Source organism: Notolabrus celidotus, unplaced genomic scaffold, assembly GCF_009762535.1.
Source record: "Notolabrus celidotus isolate fNotCel1 unplaced genomic scaffold, fNotCel1.pri scaffold_216_arrow_ctg1, whole genome shotgun sequence".
NCBI classification, from domain to species: Eukaryota; Metazoa; Chordata; class Actinopteri; order Labriformes; family Labridae; genus Notolabrus; species Notolabrus celidotus.
In genome coordinates, this window is record NW_023260068.1 from 53,524 (window position 1) to 74,381 (window position 20,858).

The 20,858-nt window shown below is 44.1% G+C and overlaps 1 protein-coding gene across 6 annotated transcripts; it reads right to left on the minus strand.

The window, feature by feature from the left end:
* Positions 1-4,853: 4,853 nt before the first annotated feature.
* On the minus strand, positions 4,854-20,345 carry sf3b1 (splicing factor 3b, subunit 1). Of its 6 annotated transcripts, XM_034678741.1 has the most exons (26): positions 20,203-20,245; positions 19,452-19,624; positions 17,945-18,046; positions 17,746-17,860; positions 16,617-16,675; positions 16,026-16,080; positions 15,601-15,680; positions 15,104-15,289; positions 13,529-13,994; positions 13,268-13,389; positions 12,979-13,176; positions 12,759-12,860; positions 12,057-12,236; positions 11,881-11,967; positions 11,359-11,629; positions 11,122-11,267; positions 10,715-10,861; positions 10,319-10,444; positions 8,973-9,194; positions 8,707-8,889; positions 8,502-8,613; positions 8,285-8,405; positions 8,068-8,199; positions 6,638-6,910; positions 6,332-6,548; positions 4,854-5,395 (listed from the first exon to the last, which is right to left on the minus strand). In XM_034678741.1, exons 7-26 carry the CDS (start codon positions 15,628-15,630, stop codon positions 5,237-5,239), a joined length of 3,480 nt encoding a protein of 1,159 aa, XP_034534632.1. In that variant the 5' UTR covers positions 15,631-15,680; positions 16,026-16,080; positions 16,617-16,675; positions 17,746-17,860; positions 17,945-18,046; positions 19,452-19,624; positions 20,203-20,245; the 3' UTR covers positions 4,854-5,236. The 6 variants fall into 6 exon arrangements, with proteins under 6 accessions (XP_034534632.1, XP_034534631.1, XP_034534629.1 ...); XM_034678740.1 differs by lacking the exon at positions 16,617-16,675 and having other exon boundaries at positions 20,203-20,246; XM_034678738.1 differs by having other exon boundaries at positions 16,026-16,675; positions 20,203-20,244.
* Between the last annotated feature and the right edge of the window lie 513 nt (positions 20,346-20,858).

Here is a 20,858-nt window from a genome sequence, read left to right on the forward strand (position 1 = left end):
AGAGAGAGAGAGAGAGAACCCTGAACCCTGCACATCTCTCTCCATTCCTCTTAGAGACAGAGAGAGAGAGAGAGAGAGAGAGAGATAGAGAGAGAGAGAGAGCACGAGAGAGAGAGAGAGAGCGAGAGAGCGGGACACAGAGAGGGAGGGAGAGAGAGAGAGAGAGAGAGAGGAAACCCTGAACACTGCACATCTCTCCATTCCTCTTAGAGAGAGAGAGAGAGAGAGAAAAGAGACTTGATGCAGGAAAGAGCAGAGGCTCTTCTCTTAGGATCTCCTGCATCCTAAACTGTCAGTATAATAAAAAGTTATTATTATGATTCTTTGATAATATTATGAACAGAATACATAAAAAAATACAGAGATAAGATAATAAAGAATACTTTAATGATCTCAGTGGGGAAATTCTGTTGTTACAGAAACACAGACACATGTGCACGTAGAAATACAAGAAAAAGGGTAGAAGAAAAAAAAAGAACAAATAAGGAAGATTAAAAAAAAAAAGAAAAAAAAATATTTGAATGAAATAAAAGAAAATAATAAAAGTAAATGAATAAATAAAGTTAAATAAATAAATAAAATAAATGAAGAAGTAAATAAAGTAATATTACAATAAATTAAAATTCATAAATAAATTAAAATATATATGAAGAGTTCATTTGCAAAAACAGTTACCTCACTTTTGAAAAATTAAAAAAATGTTCAAAAAAGAAATTTTTTCTAACATTAGCTTTTGGTTTGAACAATTAACTGAGGTTAGGTGGGTCAAAATGACTTTACTAATCAGAGATATCTTCAAAATGTAACTTTATAATCTATATCCAAAAGAAATGTGTTTTTCTGTTTTAAAACCTTTTATTTAACCAGATGAGACACATTGAGATCAAGACTTTATTTACAAGGGCGACCTGGCCAAGAGGTCAGCAGCACACATATATGAACTCTTCATATATATATATATAAATGTAATTAATGAATTAAGATATAAAGGTAAACACAAAGATAAATGATATAAAACATGTAAAGGTATGAACACAGGACCGACATGAAACAGAGAAAGAGAACTGGAACTCCTGAAGAGTGTAAATGTTTCTCAGTATCCTGGGATCCCTGGACGTCAGAGAGTAATCAAAGTGATCTCTGCAGATAAACACACACAGGTGTGGACTCAAGAAATACACAATGAGATTTTATTTTAAATGTTTGTTTTAATATTTATGAATCTTCACCTTTTTTAAAACATGTTCATTCTCTTTGTTTATTTATTGTTGACTCTGATTAAAAATCATCAGAGCCTCTCTCTGTTTGTTTACTCTTCCTCCTCCCCCCTCATGTTCACATCGTCACCATGTCGGCATGTTCTTCAGCCTGACAGAGCCATGAGCATCACATGATAAATGCATGTAGTTCACAAATTAGCCTCAAAGCAAATCACACACTGCAGCAGAGTGAACATGTGACCCGGTCAGATTAACCCTTCACTCGACCCAAATATGATCCTCTCTCTCTCTCTGCAGCGCTGACACACACAGAAACTTTAACTAAACACAAACAGACACAAACTCTGCTCAGCTTCTCAAGGAATACCCCTCACACACACACACACACACACACACACACACACACACACACACACACACACACACACACACACACACACACACACACACACACTGCGTTCCTCCTCGGATCAGCAGACCCAGAGTCTGGCAGCAGAATCTGGGTCAGAGCTGTGCAGCAGTGAATGAAGTGAAGAAGAGTGGGGGAGGTTTTTCCTTTCATTGTGTGTTTATGAGCGCTCATGCATGTGTGCATCTGTGTGTGTGTGTGTGTGTGTGTGTGTGTGTGTGTGTGTGTGTGTGGGAGCGTGATGTTTTTAGTGCCTTGAGCTCCAAATGTATCCATCAGAGCTCCGACAGAGAGTCGGGGAGACACGAGGAGCAGGATGGAGAAGAGGAGTAACACATTTTAAAGACGGCCTGCTCTTCTTCTCTAAACGTGTTTGTCTGATGTGACACACAAATACTGAGTTTATGAAAACCTGCATCAAGACCGGATCAGATCCAGTCCCATCTTCCAGACAGGACTCAGTCTGATCTCATCTTAATCCACCATGAGCAGAGCACTTTGCAGCATTTAGCAAGTTACAGTGGCAAGGACAAACTTCCTTTAACAGGCAGAAACCTCCAGCAGGACCAGACTCATGTTAGACACACATCTGCTGAGACCGTGTTGGAGAGAGGGATAGAGGGAGAGGAAGAGAGAGAGAGATGATAGTGGGGAGACGGATAGTAGATCCAGAGGAACCTACGAGACAAGGGAGCTCAGGGACTCCAGAAAGGTCTATGGTTAGTAACTTTAATGGGACAGGAAGAGTTAAAGTGAGAGACAGGCAGAGAGAGGAGAGGGAGGGAAAGAAAGGATCCCAGTGTGTCAGCTGGATCTGGTCCAAGCCTGATCCAGCTCTTACTATAAGCTTTATCAAAAAGGAAAGTTTGAAGCCTACTCTTAAAAGTAGAGAGGGTGTCTGCCTCCCGGACCCTGATACTTCTGATTCTGGTTCTCGTCTTTTATAAGTCAGCTTTGAATCACCATAATGAGGCCATGCTTCATGTTTAATCTATGAAAATCACAAAGAAGATTTTAAAGCATGTTAACTACTCCTCTGTGAAATTTCAGACCTGTGGGCCGAATAATAAAGGAGCCTGTGAGGTTTTAGTTTATGGTTTCTCTTTACCTTCACCCTGACCCGGAGCTCACAGCTGAGAGCAGCCCCCAGCAGCTCGTGGTCTGCACCGCCTCCATGATGTCAGCCTGAGTTCAGCTCTCTGATGTGAGCTATGACTTCATCCTGAAGGCCACCAGCAGACGACCCCCATCCTCCCCCGTTCTGTGTTGTGTCTGCAGGAGGATAACGGGGAGGCTCATCGTGGCGTTGGAGGAGAATCCTGATTTAACTTTTTCACCTGAAAACTCTCCAAAAATATGAAACTGCTCATGATCAGGAAGATGTTTTTAAATGGACACTAACTAAAGTCTGATTACCAACAACTGGAAGTCATTTCATCTGAATTGACTCATCTCACAGCTTCAGTTGCTTCATAAATCAGGATGTTTGAAGCTCAAAGATGTTCGATTTCAGTTTGAAGTTTCCTCTCATCACTGTGTCATACATGTTTTTATATTTACAGCCTGCATGGTTCTACATGACTGCATGAATTCACGGCCCAGGGTCAGAGGTCACAGCGGGTCACCGTCAGAGAGATTTTTGTTACAAGATTTAGAGACAAATCAAAGACATGAAGCTGAAACAGCTGATCCAGATGTTGCTGAGATGGAGAGTGACTTCATGAAACAATAACTCTCTGAGGTCATCGTAGTTTAGACGCTGCAAAAAGAAATGGGACTCCTCTTCATCCTATTTTATTATACCATTTAAAATCTACCTTGATTTATTTTTTTCTGGAATGTATCAGATTTCATTTTATTGATTTTATTGTATAAATAAATGTAAATGTATTTCCTGATATATGTATAGATATTATGATACATTAGATATTTATCTAATCCTATTTATTTTAATTTTATTGCAATGACTTTTTAGTTTTTCTCATGTTTATCTGGTTATTTCTATTGTAATTATTTTATTAAATTTTTCTGATATTTTCCTCATTTTTTAAAATTTGTATTGTAATGATTTTATTTTTCTGATATTTTGATGATGTTTTTATTTTTAATTATTTCATCTCCATCTTGTTTTAGTTTTATCATTACACCTCTTGCTGTAGTTTTCTGTCTGTTCTTTGTGAAGCTCTTTGTGTTGAATGCTTGAATTTATGAACGTGATATTTAAATAAAAAGGTTGAGATCAGGACTCAGGAGAGTCTGCTGTCTTCAGGGAACTCGACCGGACTCGACAGCCAGAGGAGAGAACCTCAGATTAAACTGAGCAGCAGAGGATCTTTGTTCTTACCCCTCTGTTTTCATCAATGTTTTAATTTGCTGATATGAAAGAATAAAACTTTAACATGCATGAAATGATCTCAAACATCTGCGTCTTAGGTCTTAAAGCACTTTTCTAAAAGTTTCAACTTTTATTTTGTCCAACAAGATTCAAGATCCAAGAAAACTTTATCGTCCATCTTAGAGGCAGACAGTAATCTTTGTCTCATGACGATTAAATCATAAAAATATCCATAAAACAAATAAAAGTCTGTCCTTCCTCCTTTAAGATGCACTTTAGTTTCTGCATGTTGAATAATTCTTTCAGGACAGGATTTAAAAGTTTGATTTTGGACAAACTTTAACAAATCCACAAACTCTGTCTTTGAAATGATTAAAACATCGTTTGGAATAATAATGAAGAACTACTCCTCTTCATGAAAGCAGCTCAAAATATACTCATTTAATTTTTAGTATTTTTGAAAAGTTAGAAACATTTTTGTTGGATTTTTTTGCCGCTTCAGATTTTAGATACTTGAAAATGCATTTCTTTAAAGTGTTACTCCTGATGAAGTGACTCATGGTGGGAAAACTCTGCAGTCATAAATACTTAAGAGATTCTTTCTGCAGGTTTTTAACTTGATAGAAATTCAACTAATGTTCAAACGACAGCAACAATCTCTGAGGCATGAAGAGATCTCCTGACTGAGCTCTGATGGAACATGAAAACACAGTTTTGTTTTTATTTTTTCTAGATTTAAATCTCCTCTTACAAATCTTACAGTCACCTGTCAGCATGTGGGATCCATCAGGCTGCAGGTGAGTGTGAGGATGAGAGCGACACAGACTCAGACCAAACTTCAGGCACATGGTTAGAGTTAGAGTTAAAGTAAGGAAATAAAAGACGGACGTGACTTTTATACACAAACATTTTATTCGGTTAAATAAAGCAACAACCTAACGAGAACAGAGGAGGAGTGAAACGAGGGGAGGGGTGTGTAAAGGGAGCTTAGATGCCGATCGATACACACACACACAAAAAGAACAGAGTATTTAAAACCTCCTGACGACTGCTCGGCTCTCCGTTAGAGGTCGGTGACCTCGGCTGCTCTTCACAGGGACACTCAAAAACAAAAAAAGAGTAGAAATAAAAAGTACGTACAGACTCTACAGCGTCCCTTCTTCGCCTCTCCTAGTTTTCATGCTGGATTTAATCTCGGGGTCGGTAAAGGTGGATGAGCTAAATCAAAACCTGACTCAGACGACGGTGCGGAGGAGAAGTGAGGACATTTATTTACAAACTATACTCCAGCTCGCAGCGGACGAACATGTTCTTCTCGTCGTTGTAGACCTGCGGGTAGTGAGCGATGAGGGCGTCCTGAGACCCGATGTAGATCGAGTTGTAGATCTTCCAGTAGACGTCTCGCACCTTCCTGGCCGGGTGGAACAAACCCTGCAGACGAGGAACAGAAAGTCATCACTGAGATCTGAAGCTTTAAAAGGTGACATATTCTGCTCTTTGTCATCAACATATATAAGAGGTCCCCAAAACATGTCTTTAAAGTTTATGCTCAAAAAAACACTTTGAAATAAGATTCTGGTCTGCCTGAAGAACCCTCTTCTTCAGCCCTCCTCAGAACGGTCTGTTTTCTCTCTGACCACGCCCCCTCGGGAAGTGGGTGTGGCCTCGGCTGTCCAACGCGTTGATCTAATGTTTACATGTTGGCTGAATATACACGGCTGCTCACAGACCCGCGTTACATCAACCCTCTGAATCTGATCCAGAATCTGATCCTGACGGAGAGGCGCCTGCAGCAGGACCTTTCTGAACCATTGGTCACAGATTTAGTGTTTCTTGTTGTTTTATTTGTCAGTATGTCGACGTGTGTCTTGGTACACAGCTACCAACATGTAGCTATGTGGCTATGCTAACTAGCGCTAGCACTTATCCATGATAAATAAAAATCATCCACTAGATCTTCAAATCTGCAGACGTGGGGAGTCAAAGCGACCTTTGTGTTTATTAAGACAGCCTACAACTAGCATGCCTCCCTCCTAAGCTCCTTGTTAGCACACATGTGTGCAGGGAATGAAAAACGGAGGAGGGGTTGAGTTGTATTTTATACAGTCTATGGGCTGAACAAGCTCCGAGCTCTGACTTCCTGTTACAGACCGGATGGCGTTGTGACGTATGAAAAACACTGAAAACTGAAACGGCTGGTTTCAGCACACATTTACAGAAAGGTGGAGAAATCAGAACAGGGGCAGAATGGATTCCTAGACATGCCAAGGAAACATATTTCAGGGAGAGAACCATTAAAAAGTCCATTCTGCATGATATGTCACCTTTAACATTCAGCTGAAATCAACTCAGGACTCTTCTCTTTACCTGTAAGCAGTACTGCAGCATGCGGCACGGTCCGATGGCGACCCTCAGCCCCTCCAGAGCGCCCATGACGGCCTGGATCACGTGAGGTGACGTCTCGAACACGTTGGGCCACACGTAGTTCAGCAGGTGGTTCAGAGAGTCTTCACACCCGAAGCCGTACACGCCCAGAGACATGTGCTGGACCACCGCGCTCGCCGTCTGTCTGTGGACCAGGTCTCTGCAGGAGGACACGAGAACGGGGTCAGGCTTCCTCGTACAGGTAACTTAACTTAAATCAAACACAGGAAGTGATGTCGTATCTCTCACCTGTCCATGAGCGCGTCCTCCAGCAGGGGCGTCACGGCGTAGATGTAGTCTTTGCCCATCTCCCCGATGTACTCGAACAGGAAGGAGAGGGACTTGAGGACGCCGTTCTGCACGTTGAGCTCGGGGACTCTGTACTCGTTCATGAGCGCCGGCAGCACGGTGAACGGCGAGCAGGTCTCGGCCACGATGGCGATGGCCACGGTGGTGCAGACTCTGTTCTGTCGCTCCTGGACCTTCAGGTTGTTGAGGAGCGTGGCCAAGACGTCGTGAGGGCTGAGGGAGAGAGGAGGGACCACATCGGGTTGATTTAAAACATCTTAACATTTCAAGACTTCAGACTTTGATGGATTGAACCTGGAGATTTCCAAACTCTCATCCCGGATTCTTAAATGTTCATGTTTCTGTTTATTCCCTCTTCAGATACTGTTTACTGTATCAAAACACTCCAGGACATTTTCTTTCTCATGTTTGAGAAACTGTATCAACCTTTTCTGTTATCAGGAAAATAAACAAACAGTTTTACTCATCTGAACTGCACGACACAAGTAAGCCTAACGTTGTGACATAAAGCTGTGTGTGTGTGTGTGTGTGTGTGTGTGTGTGTGTGTGTGTGTGTGTGTGTGTGTGTGTGTGTTTGTGTGTTTGTGTGTTTCGGTTTCACAGTAACAGGAGCTGGTAAGGAGAAGAGGAACTTTGGATTCCACAGTCAGCTGATGTGTTTTATGATCTTTCAAAAGGTTGCTTTTAAAAAAAGGTGTCACGTGTTTTAATAAAAGGTAAATAAAGGAGCAACAATTTAGTTTTACTAAGAGAGAATCTGTCTGACATTTAAGATGAGGAATCCCTCTAAAGGTGATATTTATAAACAATATATATATATTATAAGAACATGTTTTAATGAAACAGATTAAATCTCCACAAACCTCTAGAGGATGAAGAAACTGCAGAGAGTTTAAAGGGTTTTAATAAAGATGTTTATATTTTCTTTCAGGCAGTATCAATGGCAGGTTTTTATGATCTTATTCTATATTTTAAAATGTACATACTTCTTATATTTTCCCATTTCTATAGTTTAGTGTTTTTAAATTTTAATTTTTGTATATTTTTGTATTTTTATATTTCATATTTTTATATTCTCATTTTTCAGTATTTTCACATCTTTTAATCTTTTCGTATTTTTACACGGTTAATTCTTTAAAATAATTTAATACTTCATATTTCTGATTATTTGAATCTTTTATTGTTTCTAATCACCCAACATTATTTAATTTCCTTTTATTTGTTTCCCTCTCATTTCTTTTATTGTCTTTTAGTTTCTTATTTGTAAATCTCTTCTTAACCCTTTTATAAAAAGTGTTCTATAATTAAAGCTCATTATTATTGCTTTATTTTTTAGAGTTTGGTATCCATGACGATCTTGAGTCACTCACCCGATAGCTTTAGCGATGTATCCGAACGTGTTGACTGTCGCTCTGCGGATGGCCTTCTTGTGAGCCTTCAGCAGCTCCAGCAGCTCGAAGCAGATCCTCATCCACTCCCTCGCCGACACGTACTCAGCTCCCCTGAAACCACGACAACGACGACATGTTAGAATAAAGGTTTGATAAAACACAAACACAGATTTATCTGAGAGGTTACTTCACTGACCTGTCGGCGATCCTGCCCACCAGGTCGATGCAGTTCTCCTGCACCTTCTCGTGTCTGTTCTTCAGGATGGGGGTCAGACGGGGGAGCAGGTCTTTGATGGGCGGGGTCATCTTGTGCATACCTGTAATCAGAGGAACGTTATTAAACAGCTACAGAGACATCCTGAGATCTGAACGACCTGCAGACAGGTTTAATATCTAACAGGCAGGAGACGTACCGATGACGTTAACGATGGCCTTCAGCGCTCCGAGGATGCTGCCCAGCACCTCAGGGTACTCCTCTCCCAGGTACTCGTACAGCACCACACCCAAGTGACCCATCAGCTTCTCCTGCAGACAGAAACAAAAGCATGATCAGTTTCTTAAATAAGCTGCACGGTTATTGAGTTTCTGAATCTGTGCATGCGTTCCTCGACAGCTCACCTCCTGGCAGGTCTTCATGACCACAGCGGTACGGGAGATCAGGTCGGCGGCCTGCTGACGGACTTTAGCGGACTTGTTGTTCAGACGCCACAGCACCGTACCGCAGATCTGAGGCAGGTAGGGCTTCACGCGCTTCCCGAGGGCGTTCACCACCGTGCCGAAACCGTTCAGCATCACCGAGTCCTGCAGGAGAAACAGACCCGTTAACAAAAACCTCCTGCAGACTGAAGAGGTTCAGATGAAGTGCTTAAAGCCGGTCCGCTCACCTCTGTGGTCTGCTCCTGGAAGGCGTACAGGATACCGTCGATCAGCTGCTCCTCCAGCTTGTGGTCGATGTCGGCTGCTCCCAGGTTGCCCATGATCTTCTCAATGGTCTCCATCACCATCTTCCTGTACTGCTCGGCCTCGTCTTTCAGGTCGTCCACGATACGAGAGATGATCTCTGCAGCTCCAACTTTGTTAGCCAGCTCCACGGTGGTGTCCACCAACTACAGAGAGCAGACTCACAATGAACGACAGCTCCTCACAGAGAAAGGTTACACCATCACAGAAGACATCTTTCCTTTTGATAACAGTTCACTTGCAGATCAATGAATAACTGCGTCTACTGTGAGTGTAACCAGCGGGTGCAGATTGAGAACAGACGAGTCACAACGTCAGGTCTGCTAGCTCTCATGCTGGTGTTAATCTAGCGAACGACTAGCCCTGATCTGACCACGGACTGGTTGAACAGGCGAGAATAGTTCGCAGGAATCAGAGTGAGTGTTCAGAAGATAACATGCAAATCATCTCAGTGAGTCAGAGCTTTGTTTTATGGATCACTGCTCTAAAGATTTCTGATTTACATGGAGAGAACAAAATAAAGTTTCAGTGACAGAGACAAAAATGCATCTCGACTCGTCCTAAAGAGCTCGTAGTCTCCTATCACCCCTCTAGAACTCTACACTCCCAACATGCAGGCCTGCTCCTCGTACCTACAGTCTCTAAAAGTAGTATGGGAGGTAGAGCCTTCAGTTATCAGGCCCCTCTCCTTTGGAATCATCTACCAGTCAGGGTCCGGGAGGCAGACACCCTCTCTACTTTTAAGAGTAGGCTTCAAACTTTCCTTTTTGATAAAGCTTATAGTTAGAGCTGGATCAGGCTTGGACCAGATCCAGCTGACACACTGGGATCCTGTCTTTCCCTCTCTCTCCTCTCTCTGCCTGTCTCTCACTTTAACTCTTCCTGTCCCATTAAAGTTGCTAACCATAGACCTTTCTGGAGTCCCTGAGCTCCCTTGTCTCATAGGTTCCTCTGGATCTCTGCTGCTGTGGACGTGGTCCAGACTCCAGCTGCTACAACTACTACTATCCGTCTCCCCACTATCATCTCTCTCTCTCTTCATCTCCCTCTATCCCTCTCTCCAACACGGTCTCAGCAGATGTGTGTCTAACATGAGTCTGGTCCTGCTGGAGGTTTCTGCCTGTTAAAGGAAGTTTGTCCTTGCCACTGTAACTTGCTAAATGCTGCAAAGTGCTCTGCTCATGGTGGATTAAGATGAGATCAGACTGAGTCCTGTCTGGAAGAGGGGACTGGATCTGATCCTGTGTGTTAACTCTGCATGTTTGCTCACCTGTCTGTAGTTGCGTCTGTCGAGCGCCATCCTGTGCTGCCAGAAGTGTTTGAAGAAGGGAGGAAGGATCTCCGTCTTGATGTAGTTTGCTTCAACACCGTCAGTGCCACAACACTGCTTCACCACCTGAGAGACGAAACACACAGGAGCAGGTCAGCTTGAGCTTCATCTATTACACCTGAGCTTATTTTTGACTTTTATGTTTTGCACAAATAAAGAGCTTCACAGTTTGTAACCAACGGGTGCAGGGTGAGAACAGAGACGACACTAAAGACCGCCCTGCTAGCTCTCATGTTGGTGTTTCCTCTTGCGAGGTACTAGCCCTGGTTCAACCACGGAAAGGTTGGACAGGCGAGAATGGTCGCACATTTCTTCAGACCTTTAAACGTTTCTTACCTTGAGTACGATCTTCTTCATCTCCTCGTCAGGGGACTGGAACTCTCGGATGAGGATCAACATCACCTCTCGGGTGTAGTAGTTCGCGTACTCGGCGTCCATCAGCGGGATCAGGTAACCGATAGCTTTCAGGAAAGCGGCAAGACCCTGGTGACGAATACACACGAGGAGAAAAAGGTGAGAGCAAAGTCACAGATTCTGCATCAGAGAACTTCATGATGTTTGTATGTGTCTGATGCTCCCAGCAGAGTTTATGGTCTTTACTCAGACCTCCACTGACAGCAGCAGCTCCTCAGAGGAGACTTTATAGCAAGCAAATATTCACACTGCAGCCACGGGCAGGCTCAGTGCTGGGTGTGGATCTTGCATTAGAAAGAAGCATTGTGCATCTATAGTTTCACTCTTACCTTTCCTCTGTGCTGCCTGATACCCTTCCACAGCGGCTTCAGGACAGAGTCAAAGGACTCGATACCGTACGGGGTTGCAGCTTCAGCCAGAGCAGCTATAGCCAGGGCGCTGATGGTCCGGACCTTCTGCTGCTCGTCCACCAAACCTGCAGAACACACGGGCGACAGAACGAGTCATTACAGACGTCATGAAGAGTTTAAAGACACGCTCAATAACTGATTTTAACTCTGACTGACCGTGCTCGATGATCTCCACCAAGCTGCGGAGATGAGGCAGAATGGCGCAGCCCATCAGGATGGCGATCTGCTGCACGATCTTGATGCCCGTGTGTCGAGCCTGCCAGGACTTCTTGCTCTTGCACACGGCTTTGAGGAAAGGCAGGAGGGAGGGGATACCGAGAGCGGAGGCCACCACGGCGAAGGCTCGGGCGGTGGTGTTTCTCACGTACTCGTCCATGTTGTCGATATCGGGACGCATGGTGGAGATCATGGTGGCCAAACCGGCGGCCTGAGGAGAACGAGAAGAGGACAGAGGTGAAACATCTGAAGCAACGCAGACAAACTTTAACAAAAACTTAAACATGTGTAACCAACGGGTGCAGGGTGAGAACAGAAGAGGTAGGAACGTCAGGTCTGATGGCTCTCGTGTTGGTGTTAATCTAGCGAACGACTAGCCCTGATCTGACCACGGACTGGTCGAACAGGCGAGAATAGTTCGCAGAGTTTGTATATTTTAAAGTACAAGTTGTTGCTCTTTACCTTCGCCAAGTTAGAGATGATTTCTCTGCCCTCCACTCTGGCGTAGTAATCCTCATCGATCAGCAGCGGCTCGATCACCACCAGGATCTGAACACAGGAAGGAGACAAAGTTAGCAAGAGTCTCTGACTAAATCTATCAAAACAAACATTTACACTGTGCTGAGCCTTCATCTCACCTTGTGCACGTATGGTCGAACCAGGTCGTCCAGTTTGTACAGAATGCGGTCAATGACCTTCACCAGCAGATGGCGCTCCTGGTCCTCCAGAGTGGGCGACATCAGTAGCGGCAGGATTTGGTTGAAGAGGGGTCCTGCTCCGAATTCACGAGCCTTGTCTGTGATCTGACGCAGAGCGGCCTGAAAGGAGAGGGAGGAGGAGTCAGTCGGATGTTTGGGGATCACATTTAGCGACAGATCATGACGGTCAACACTTCAACCTCGACTGAGACACACTGCTTCCACATCAGGCTGGGTGCAGATCTTGCATTAAGGTCCTGTTTTTATACTATAAGCAAGATTTATGACAAAAGAGGAAATGGAGTTCATCAGGAGAGCTTGACTTAAAGGTTAATTTGAATACTTCTAATCATATCTCTCAAATTGTGTGGATTCTGAATAAACTACAGTATGCAAAATATTGCTGAATTAGCTGACGTTGACGATTGCAGCATGGGGCAGTAGTAGCTAATCCTTGAGGGCTGATTTTATGCTCAAAGGCTCCTGATCTAACATCTTCTTTGTGGATCTGGAGGTGCTTCATGGTGCTACAAACTCCAGACCTCCAATGATGTAAATATAGGACCCAGTTTTTAACATAGAAGAACTTTAGATGCTGTTTAAAGTGTTTGTGTTGACGGTATGGATCCATTAACAACCCACCTTCCTCATGGGTGGCGTTCCATTTTTAATCTTCAGCAGCAGCTTCATGATCTTCCTCTCTTTCTGCTCCTCGGGGCTCAGCGTGGACTCGTCCACCTCCACCTGACACACAAACACAGAGTCAGACGTTAGCACATGTTGACCTTCAGCCTGCACAAACATCCAGCTGTTGATCTTACACTAGTTTTACGTATGTCGTGCGCATTAACGTGACGCTCACCAGCAGCTTGTCGAAGTACTGGATGTCGTCGGGTTTGAGGAAGGGGAGGTTTCCTGACGGCTGGTCGTTCATCTGTTTGGTGGTGCGGTCTTCAACCTGCATGTGGAAGCCTGTCATGCCTCCGATGGGGGTGGGTGTGGCGGAGAGCTTGCGGGCTGGAGTACGGATGGGAACGTAGCCCGCTGGTGGAGGCAAGACCTGAGGAGACAAAGATACGTCAGTACTTCAATTTAATTAAGGTAACTCAGGTTTCTGGCTTCAGGGATTTTGAAATGAAAGGAGTACGGACCTTGTATCCTTCTGGGAACATGGCGTCAAGCTCCTCGTCTGTCAGAGGTCTGTTCCTCTCATCGATTTCTCTCTCCCACCTCCACGCCTGCAGCTGCTCTGGGGTCATGCTCATCAGATGTCCTGAGGAAACAAGAGGAAATTATTTAACACACAGAAAACACATTTTCTTGGGCTCGATGATGCTGCTGCTGCTGCTGCTCCGTCAACATTAACAGATAAGACAGAGTTAAAAACAAGAAGGATCTATGAGCTTCCTCACCTGGTGTTGGGGTGGCCATGTTCATAGCCGGTGTTCCTATGGGAGTCTTTCCCGGGGTGAGCAGCGGCGTGGAGGATCCCATCTGACTGGCCGGAGTTTCATCCCAGCGAGACTTCCTCTTACTGGCTCCAGGAGTCGGAGTCTCCCCCACCGACTCGTCTCCTCTGTCTGTGCGAGGCGTCTCAGCCCAGCCGCTCCCGTGTCCGGGGGTCTCTCTTTCCGTCTTTGGTGTTTCGTCCCAGCGGTTCTTGCGTACGCTTCCCGTTGCTCCTCCGTGTCCAGGTGTGGCGTGCCCAGGCGTGTCTCTGCCGGGAGTGGCAGCCCCGGCGGGTGTGTGGCTGGGAGTTGGGTCCCACATGCGGGTGCTCGGGGTGGCTCCTGGGGTCTCACTGCCTTTAGGGCGACCAGGTGTTTCATCCCACCGGCTGTTTGAAGGTGTGTGTGCGGGGGTGTGTCCTGGTGTTTGCTACAAGCAAGAAACAAAGAAGGTTAGAGAGGCGAGACATCGAAACATCAAATCAGAGGAGCAGCATTCTCTTCACCATGAGGTGTTTTTCCAACCAGAGGAACTTTACCCCAGAACTACGTGCGTTTCAACCGGTGGACCCAGGGTCTAAATTTAGTTCAGGGGTAGATAATCTCCCCCCTAAAAAGCCCCTGCTAAGGGGTTAGCACTTTTCAAAGGTCCCAGGACTTGTGTGATTCTCTTGATTTCTCTTTCTTTCATTAGTTTTTATTTGTTCTATCTTGTTTGTATGTGTGTGTACTTTTCAAAAGAAGAAGCTGTGATTCTCTTGATTTAGCAGCTTGTAACAGTAGTCTTCTCTCAGCCCACCGTGAATGCGGCTCTCCTCCCGGTGTTCCGGTTTTAAAAGTGACCCTGTAAACTGGAGACCTTCAGCTGAACGTGTCAGTGTTTGTGGAGTTTACACAGCTGTTGAAACACAGAGGGAGTTCCTGGGAATGCAAACTAGTTTAGTTTTTATTAAGATTTCAAAATATCCTCATCAGATATTTAATGATGGTCTAAAGACGTTTATGAGGGACGCATCCGGCTGAGAGTCTCCAGTTAACAGGGTCGCCGTTTAAACCAAAACACCGGGCGATCTCTGCGATCACGGCTTTTTGAGTTCAAAAGGATTTTAAAGCCGTGTTGAAACGTCTTTGCTACTCGCGCTTATCTCCTCTCACGTGTTGATTCAGTGAATCCATCTGTGATGAAATATAGCACCATCTAAAACAGACCAGCTGAGTCTCTTCATGCTAACAGGCTAACTGTTGTGTTGCTCAGAATGATACCTGCCTGTCCGTCTGCTTCTATGGTGTCATCTGTGATGAATGGCATTCCTCTTTGTGTTACTGCCCTCTACTGGTCTGGTGGTGTAGTGCCTTTATCCTTTTTTTCCTCCATAAGTCACTGGCCTGATTTACACAATCTACCCGGGACTTCAGCCCACGGTCGAAACGCAGACAACAATGGGGGACCAGGAACCTTTTAGTTCCGGGTTTAAGTAGTTCTGGGGGCTAAAAGACCCTGGAACCTCATGAGCATCAAGAGGCTGAAATGTTTCTCACCTCAGCAGCGGAGTCAGCCTGGTCCCAGCTGGACAACTTTTTGGGTGTAGCATTAGACGGGGTTTGGTCGGCCGTCTGGTCCCAGCGACGCTTACGTTTTGCGGCAGCTTGGCTCGCAGCGAACCCGTTGACCGCTTTAAGGTCCCCAGATTTGGCCTTCTCTGCCAGCTGCTGACGAATCTCCCTCTGTAGACAAAACATTCAGCGTGTGAGGACAAAAACGACTGATTCACATCTTTTAGAAACATCACAAAGAAAGATTTAAAGCCCAACTTTATGAAATATATCTATTTGGATTTTAAGGCCCAGGAGAGAGTAGGATTGAATTCCCAATTAATTTGAATCCTTAAAGGTCTAAGTTTGAAAACATTAAATCAAATACTCATTTAATACTTCTAGGATCCGCTTGGTGCTCTCTATAAAGATTAAACATGTGCTGATTGAGTTAAATATCATCTACAGACTTTGATATTAAAGAACAGTTTGACGACACTGACCTCCTCTTTGGACAGGTTCTGTTCCAACATGACGTCCACATAAGACCTGACCTGCAGCTTAGGGTCCGGCGTTTTCCCCCCTGTGCGAAAGAGCACCAACAAGAACAGAGGACACTCATCAGTTTACACTCCAGGGACCCGACTTATTACAAACACAGCAAGCACAAACACAGCCAGCTAACCCTGACTCTTTGTCTCTTTTACAAACAAGTTAACAATTACAAATTAAGTCACAAAACAAAGGCCTAGCAAATTACATACATGTGTACATTTGTCTTTCTTACATACAGTCGTAGCATTCTAATGAAAAACAAGCAGATACATAGAGAGAAGAGTTGAGTTTGTGGTGCTTTCTTTAAGTGGATTAAGAAGTTATAGCCATCACTGATGCAGGGGTCCTGGGCTGTGCTCTTCAGAATACGTACACTTTCAGTGCCAAGGGTCCTTCTGCAGTCAGACTTCAACCGGCAGAAAAGAAGCCTAGAAAATTTCTCTTTACCATTAGTAACACTTTGGAAAAGGGTTTGAACTCACACACAACAGTATACCACCTGTGTTGCATTGATTCATGGCACTCAAAAAACATAGAAGTATCTTCTTGGAGCAAAAACCATTGGACTAGACAAAAATCATGAGACCCTGAGGTCCAGATTCCCCCATTATTTAATCTAGCAAATAATAAAGTCAAGATAGTGAATGACATTACTACAGAATAAAAGTTATCAAAGTAAAGATGATTGTATGATGAGCCAGAGCCAGGCTGGTTACTGATCATTCATCGTGTAACTACATCTTGACTTGTATCTGATGACGTGTAGTCTCATATTTGGGCACTCAGAGGATTTGATCTCCAATTTGATCTGAAAGCCAAATAAAGAAGGTGAATAAGGCTCTGGGGAGGGTTGAGGTTTGATGTATTTGGGCTGCATCTGATTCCCCTCAACCCCAAAACAAGCAGCCGGTGGACCCTGACCAAATTGACAAGTGCACAGATCTCTGTGTTCCCCATAACCTACACAGGATGAGTTGCTGCACCCTTAACAGAGTGCAGTACAGGACTGGCAAAGCAGTACTGCTGTAGGAGAGAAATTAAGGACAGTTAGTATGGGCCTGTTGTATTGTTGTACACATTTTTTCTTGATAACATATTTCTATTTTACAGAGAGAGTTGTAAAATAAAAATATATTTACACAACAACTTTGTACAAAGAGCTCTCTCTACATGCAGGCTTCAGATGAGCCCTAACTACACCGGGCCTGACGCTGTACGCTCATGTTGTCAGGGGGAGTGAAAATGCAATAAAAATGGAGAGAGACCTTTTCTACTCTGATCTTTAAATCTTATTAAACTATAAAATCAGCTAACTCTTCAAACTTTGCGCTAACCTGCAGCCCAGCGACCTGTAAAGCTTTACAGTTAAGAGGGTCGGCTGGGTCAGAGGACTCGGCCCAGACTGAGAGAAACTGGGACGACAAGCGAGGCTGTAAATTTAGTGTCTGACTTTGTGATTCTCTCCGCTGCCTGCAAGATCCGTGTCTTTAACCACAGCACATCTTGAAGCACAGTTTACCGCCAGGTGAGTTACACCTCAGCCAGTCATCAACTTTACACCCCTCTTCCTCACAATCTAAAGAAGTCACTGCACTTTCCATCATACTCTAACCTGCTGCTCAGATAGCACAGTTAACCCTTCGACTCACACACAAACCATCTGCGACCCACGTCCATTAGGTGAGCTACCCTCCGTCAAACACCTAACCACCTGTCCCAATGAAAAGCGTGGCAACCCTGCGATGCATTTGAGTGGATTTCATGTCACACAGCACAATAAACACGCCTCTGGTGTTTCTCCGAACCAGAAGACTGAGAGTTGAACAATGAGCCCACACTAACGAGTTTTGCTGTTCCAACCCGATATCAGATATTAGGACGATCTCAGATTCTCAGACCACAGAGGATTAACCACAGGGAAGGCTTTGAGTCTGGGAGGCAAGCTATTGCATTGTGGTCGAAGGGTTTAACAGCAAAACTATGGGCATGAAAACCATTGGCAGTCATGGAGGGGCCACAATAAAGTGAACCGTGAAAAAAGGGGGGGAGGAAATGGGGGAGGTGTAATGAAGACAAAAAATAGCAAAATTTACCGTCTGCGAACGGGTCGAGACGCTCCGGAGAGATGATCATCTGTCTGCGCCGCGCTTTGTATTCATCCTCCCGCTCGGCGATCTTCTGAGGACGATGCTCCGCAAAGGGGTCATACTGCAGGACAGAGGCGTGGAGAGTTAGAGCAGATCCACATTAAAAGGACGATAAATGATGGAGGTTTATAAAAGGGACACTCACTTGCTCGTCTGACTGTGGAATGGCGTTGAGTATAGCCACCGGTGCGTGGTACCCTGGCTTCTTCTGTCCCAATAAGCTCGTTGATGAATCTTCTTCATCGTCCTGAGGAGAGACGGAGAGACAAGAGGAGTCTAGTCAAATCTCACCAACAAGGCAAGACTCTCCTAGCTCACATGCGACAGACAGAGGGGAGCAATCAAGCCCCAAAAACTGGAGTGGAACAGGAAGGAAGGAAATCAAAGGACATGGGATCTAATGGGTAGGGAGGTGACAAGATCTAGGGATGTTAAAGCGTGTTGATATCGCGTCAAGGTGATAAGCTTTCACGTGATATCAGCATGTAGGTCACAGAGCTGCACCCAGTATGACCAGTCTGACGTTGAATCATTTGTGTGGCAGTATTTAGCACCTCTCCAGCTTCTCTACACTGGCTCCCCATCAAAGTCTAGTCTGTAAAAGTAGTATGGGAGGTAGAGCCTTCAGTTATCAGGCCACTCTCCTTTGGAATCATCTACCAGTCAGGGTCCGGGAGGCAGACCCCCTCTCTACTTTTAAGAGTAGGCTTCAAACTTTCCTTTTTGATAAAGCTTATAGTTAGAGCTGGATCAGGCTTGGACCAGGTCTTAGTTATGCTGCTATAGGCTTAGACTGACACACTGGGATCCTGTCTTTCCCTCTCTCTCCTCTCTCTGCCTGTCTCTCACTTTAACTCTTCCTGTCCCATTAAAGTTACTAACCATAGACCTTTCTGGAGTCCCTGAGCTCCCTTGTCTCGTAGGTTTTTCTGGATCTCTGCTGTAGACTCCTTTTTTGGGGTCTGTTATTCATCCTTTCTTTCTTTCTTTAATTCCCTTTTCCTTACATTCCTTCCTCCCTTCTTTCTCTTTTATTCCTTTTTTATTCCTTTGCTCTTTCTTTCTTTCTTTATTCAATTCTTTCTGTGTTCTTTCCATGTTTGCTCCTCCTTTATGTATCCTTTTCTTATCCCCTCCTTTCCTTCTATCCTTTCCTTCACCATTTCTTCTCCTCTTTTTCTTTCTTCTGGTCTCCCTCTCTTCTCTCTTTTCATAGACCTTTCTGGAGTCCCTGAGCTCCCTTGTCTCGTAGGTTCCTCTGGATCTCTGCTGCTGTGGACATGCCAGACTCCAGCTGCTACAACTACTACTATCCGCCTTCCCACTATCATCTCTCCCTCTCTCCAACACGGTCTCAGCAGATGTGTGTCTAACATGAGTCTGGTCCTGCTGGAGGTTTCTGCCTGTTAAAGGAAGTTTGTCCTTGCCACTGTAACTTGCTAAATGCCGCAAAGTGCTCTGCTCATGGTGGATTAAGATGAGATCAGACTGAGTCCTGTCTGGAAGATGGGACTGGATCTGATCCGATCTTGATGTTGGGTCTTTGTTAATAATAGAACAGAGTACAGTCTAGACCTGCTCTGTTTGGATGGAATCTAAGGAGAACATTTGTTGTGATTTGGTTGTTTTCACATGTTGTGACTCATACTCACTTCCTCCTGCTCGTTTGCTGCGATGGAGGTGACATATCCAGCGAAGCGGCTGTCGCTGCCTCCGTAGATCTCCTGATCATAAAATCCAGTAGAATCGAGGCCTACTCCCTGATCTCCCTCCTCCAGCAGGGTGGCCTTCATCCCCTGGATCTCCAGGATCTGGGCCTCGATATCTGTGGGGGTAAACAAAAGGAGAACATGTAAGAATCTACTAAAGATATGAGCCTACATTGTGTTTATTAGTATCACATCTCTTCTGATTGAGTCTACATGTATTTAACAGTCTGTTAAGCATGGCTGCTCAGTAACACAGTAAACAGAGAGTGCGCAGTGAGCTCCTGAGCGTTAGTGAATGAAGCTAACGGACTTCAGAACAATATTCACATTTAAACATCGAAACATCGCAGTTAGCAAAACACTTTGAAACGGTTTATCATAAGTTTGATTAATACTTTAATAAAATGAAAGAACATGTTGGTAAAGTGTGATATATTACACTCAAACACATAAAGACGGCCTTCTTTCATAATGACGGTTAGCAGCTAACACGTTAGCATCCAGCGCCATTATCTAAAGCCGTCCGCGTTGCGTCGTATCGTGGCCTCCTTCATTTCTCATTAAAATACACTAAATACACTTTAAATCTTCCCTCCAGTCATTGCACTGTGAAGTAAATATTTTAAAGCACACAGTTTTATAAAGACATGTCTCAGGATGTTTCCTATCTGCTGTTTTTTGTTCATTTATTTACCTTCGTGCGTTTTGGCGATCTTCGCCATTTTGGTGTCGGTCGAGTCTGCTCTGGTTTCTTCTTCGGTGGTTTTTAGAGGCGGGAGGCAAACAAAGTGTTGCACCAGCGCCAACTAGTGGTTTTAATGAAACCTACAATCACAACACCACTGCTTCAGGGTGAGAATAAAGATAAGTATAAAATATACAGACATTTTTGACGATTAGTGGCACTAAAAACAATCTTATTGACGAAGTGTGAGAAAAAAAAAAGTAAAGTGTATTTATTTTTACTTTTGAGACAGAATCCTGCCTTTTCCCCCCAGAATTCTCACTTTAATCACATAATAACTTTTAAAAAAGTACACCTTAAATATTCTTTTTTCCTTGCTCACTCTACACAAAAGGTACTTTAGGTTTTGTGAGGGCCTTATTAACTCTTTCAGTAGCAGTTGTTTGAGAGATGATGTGCTTAAATTGGTTCACACACAATATATTAATTTTTTTCAAAATTATAAAACTAACAAAATTGGAATAATTAAAGTCTTGGTCAATAAACACAAGAAAGGGGGGGGGGGGATTCAGTTGTTGCAGCAACCTAGACATAAGTACAATCAAGAAGAAGTTTCAATTATTAAAATAAAATAAGTAAAAATTAAGATAGATAAATAAAGACAG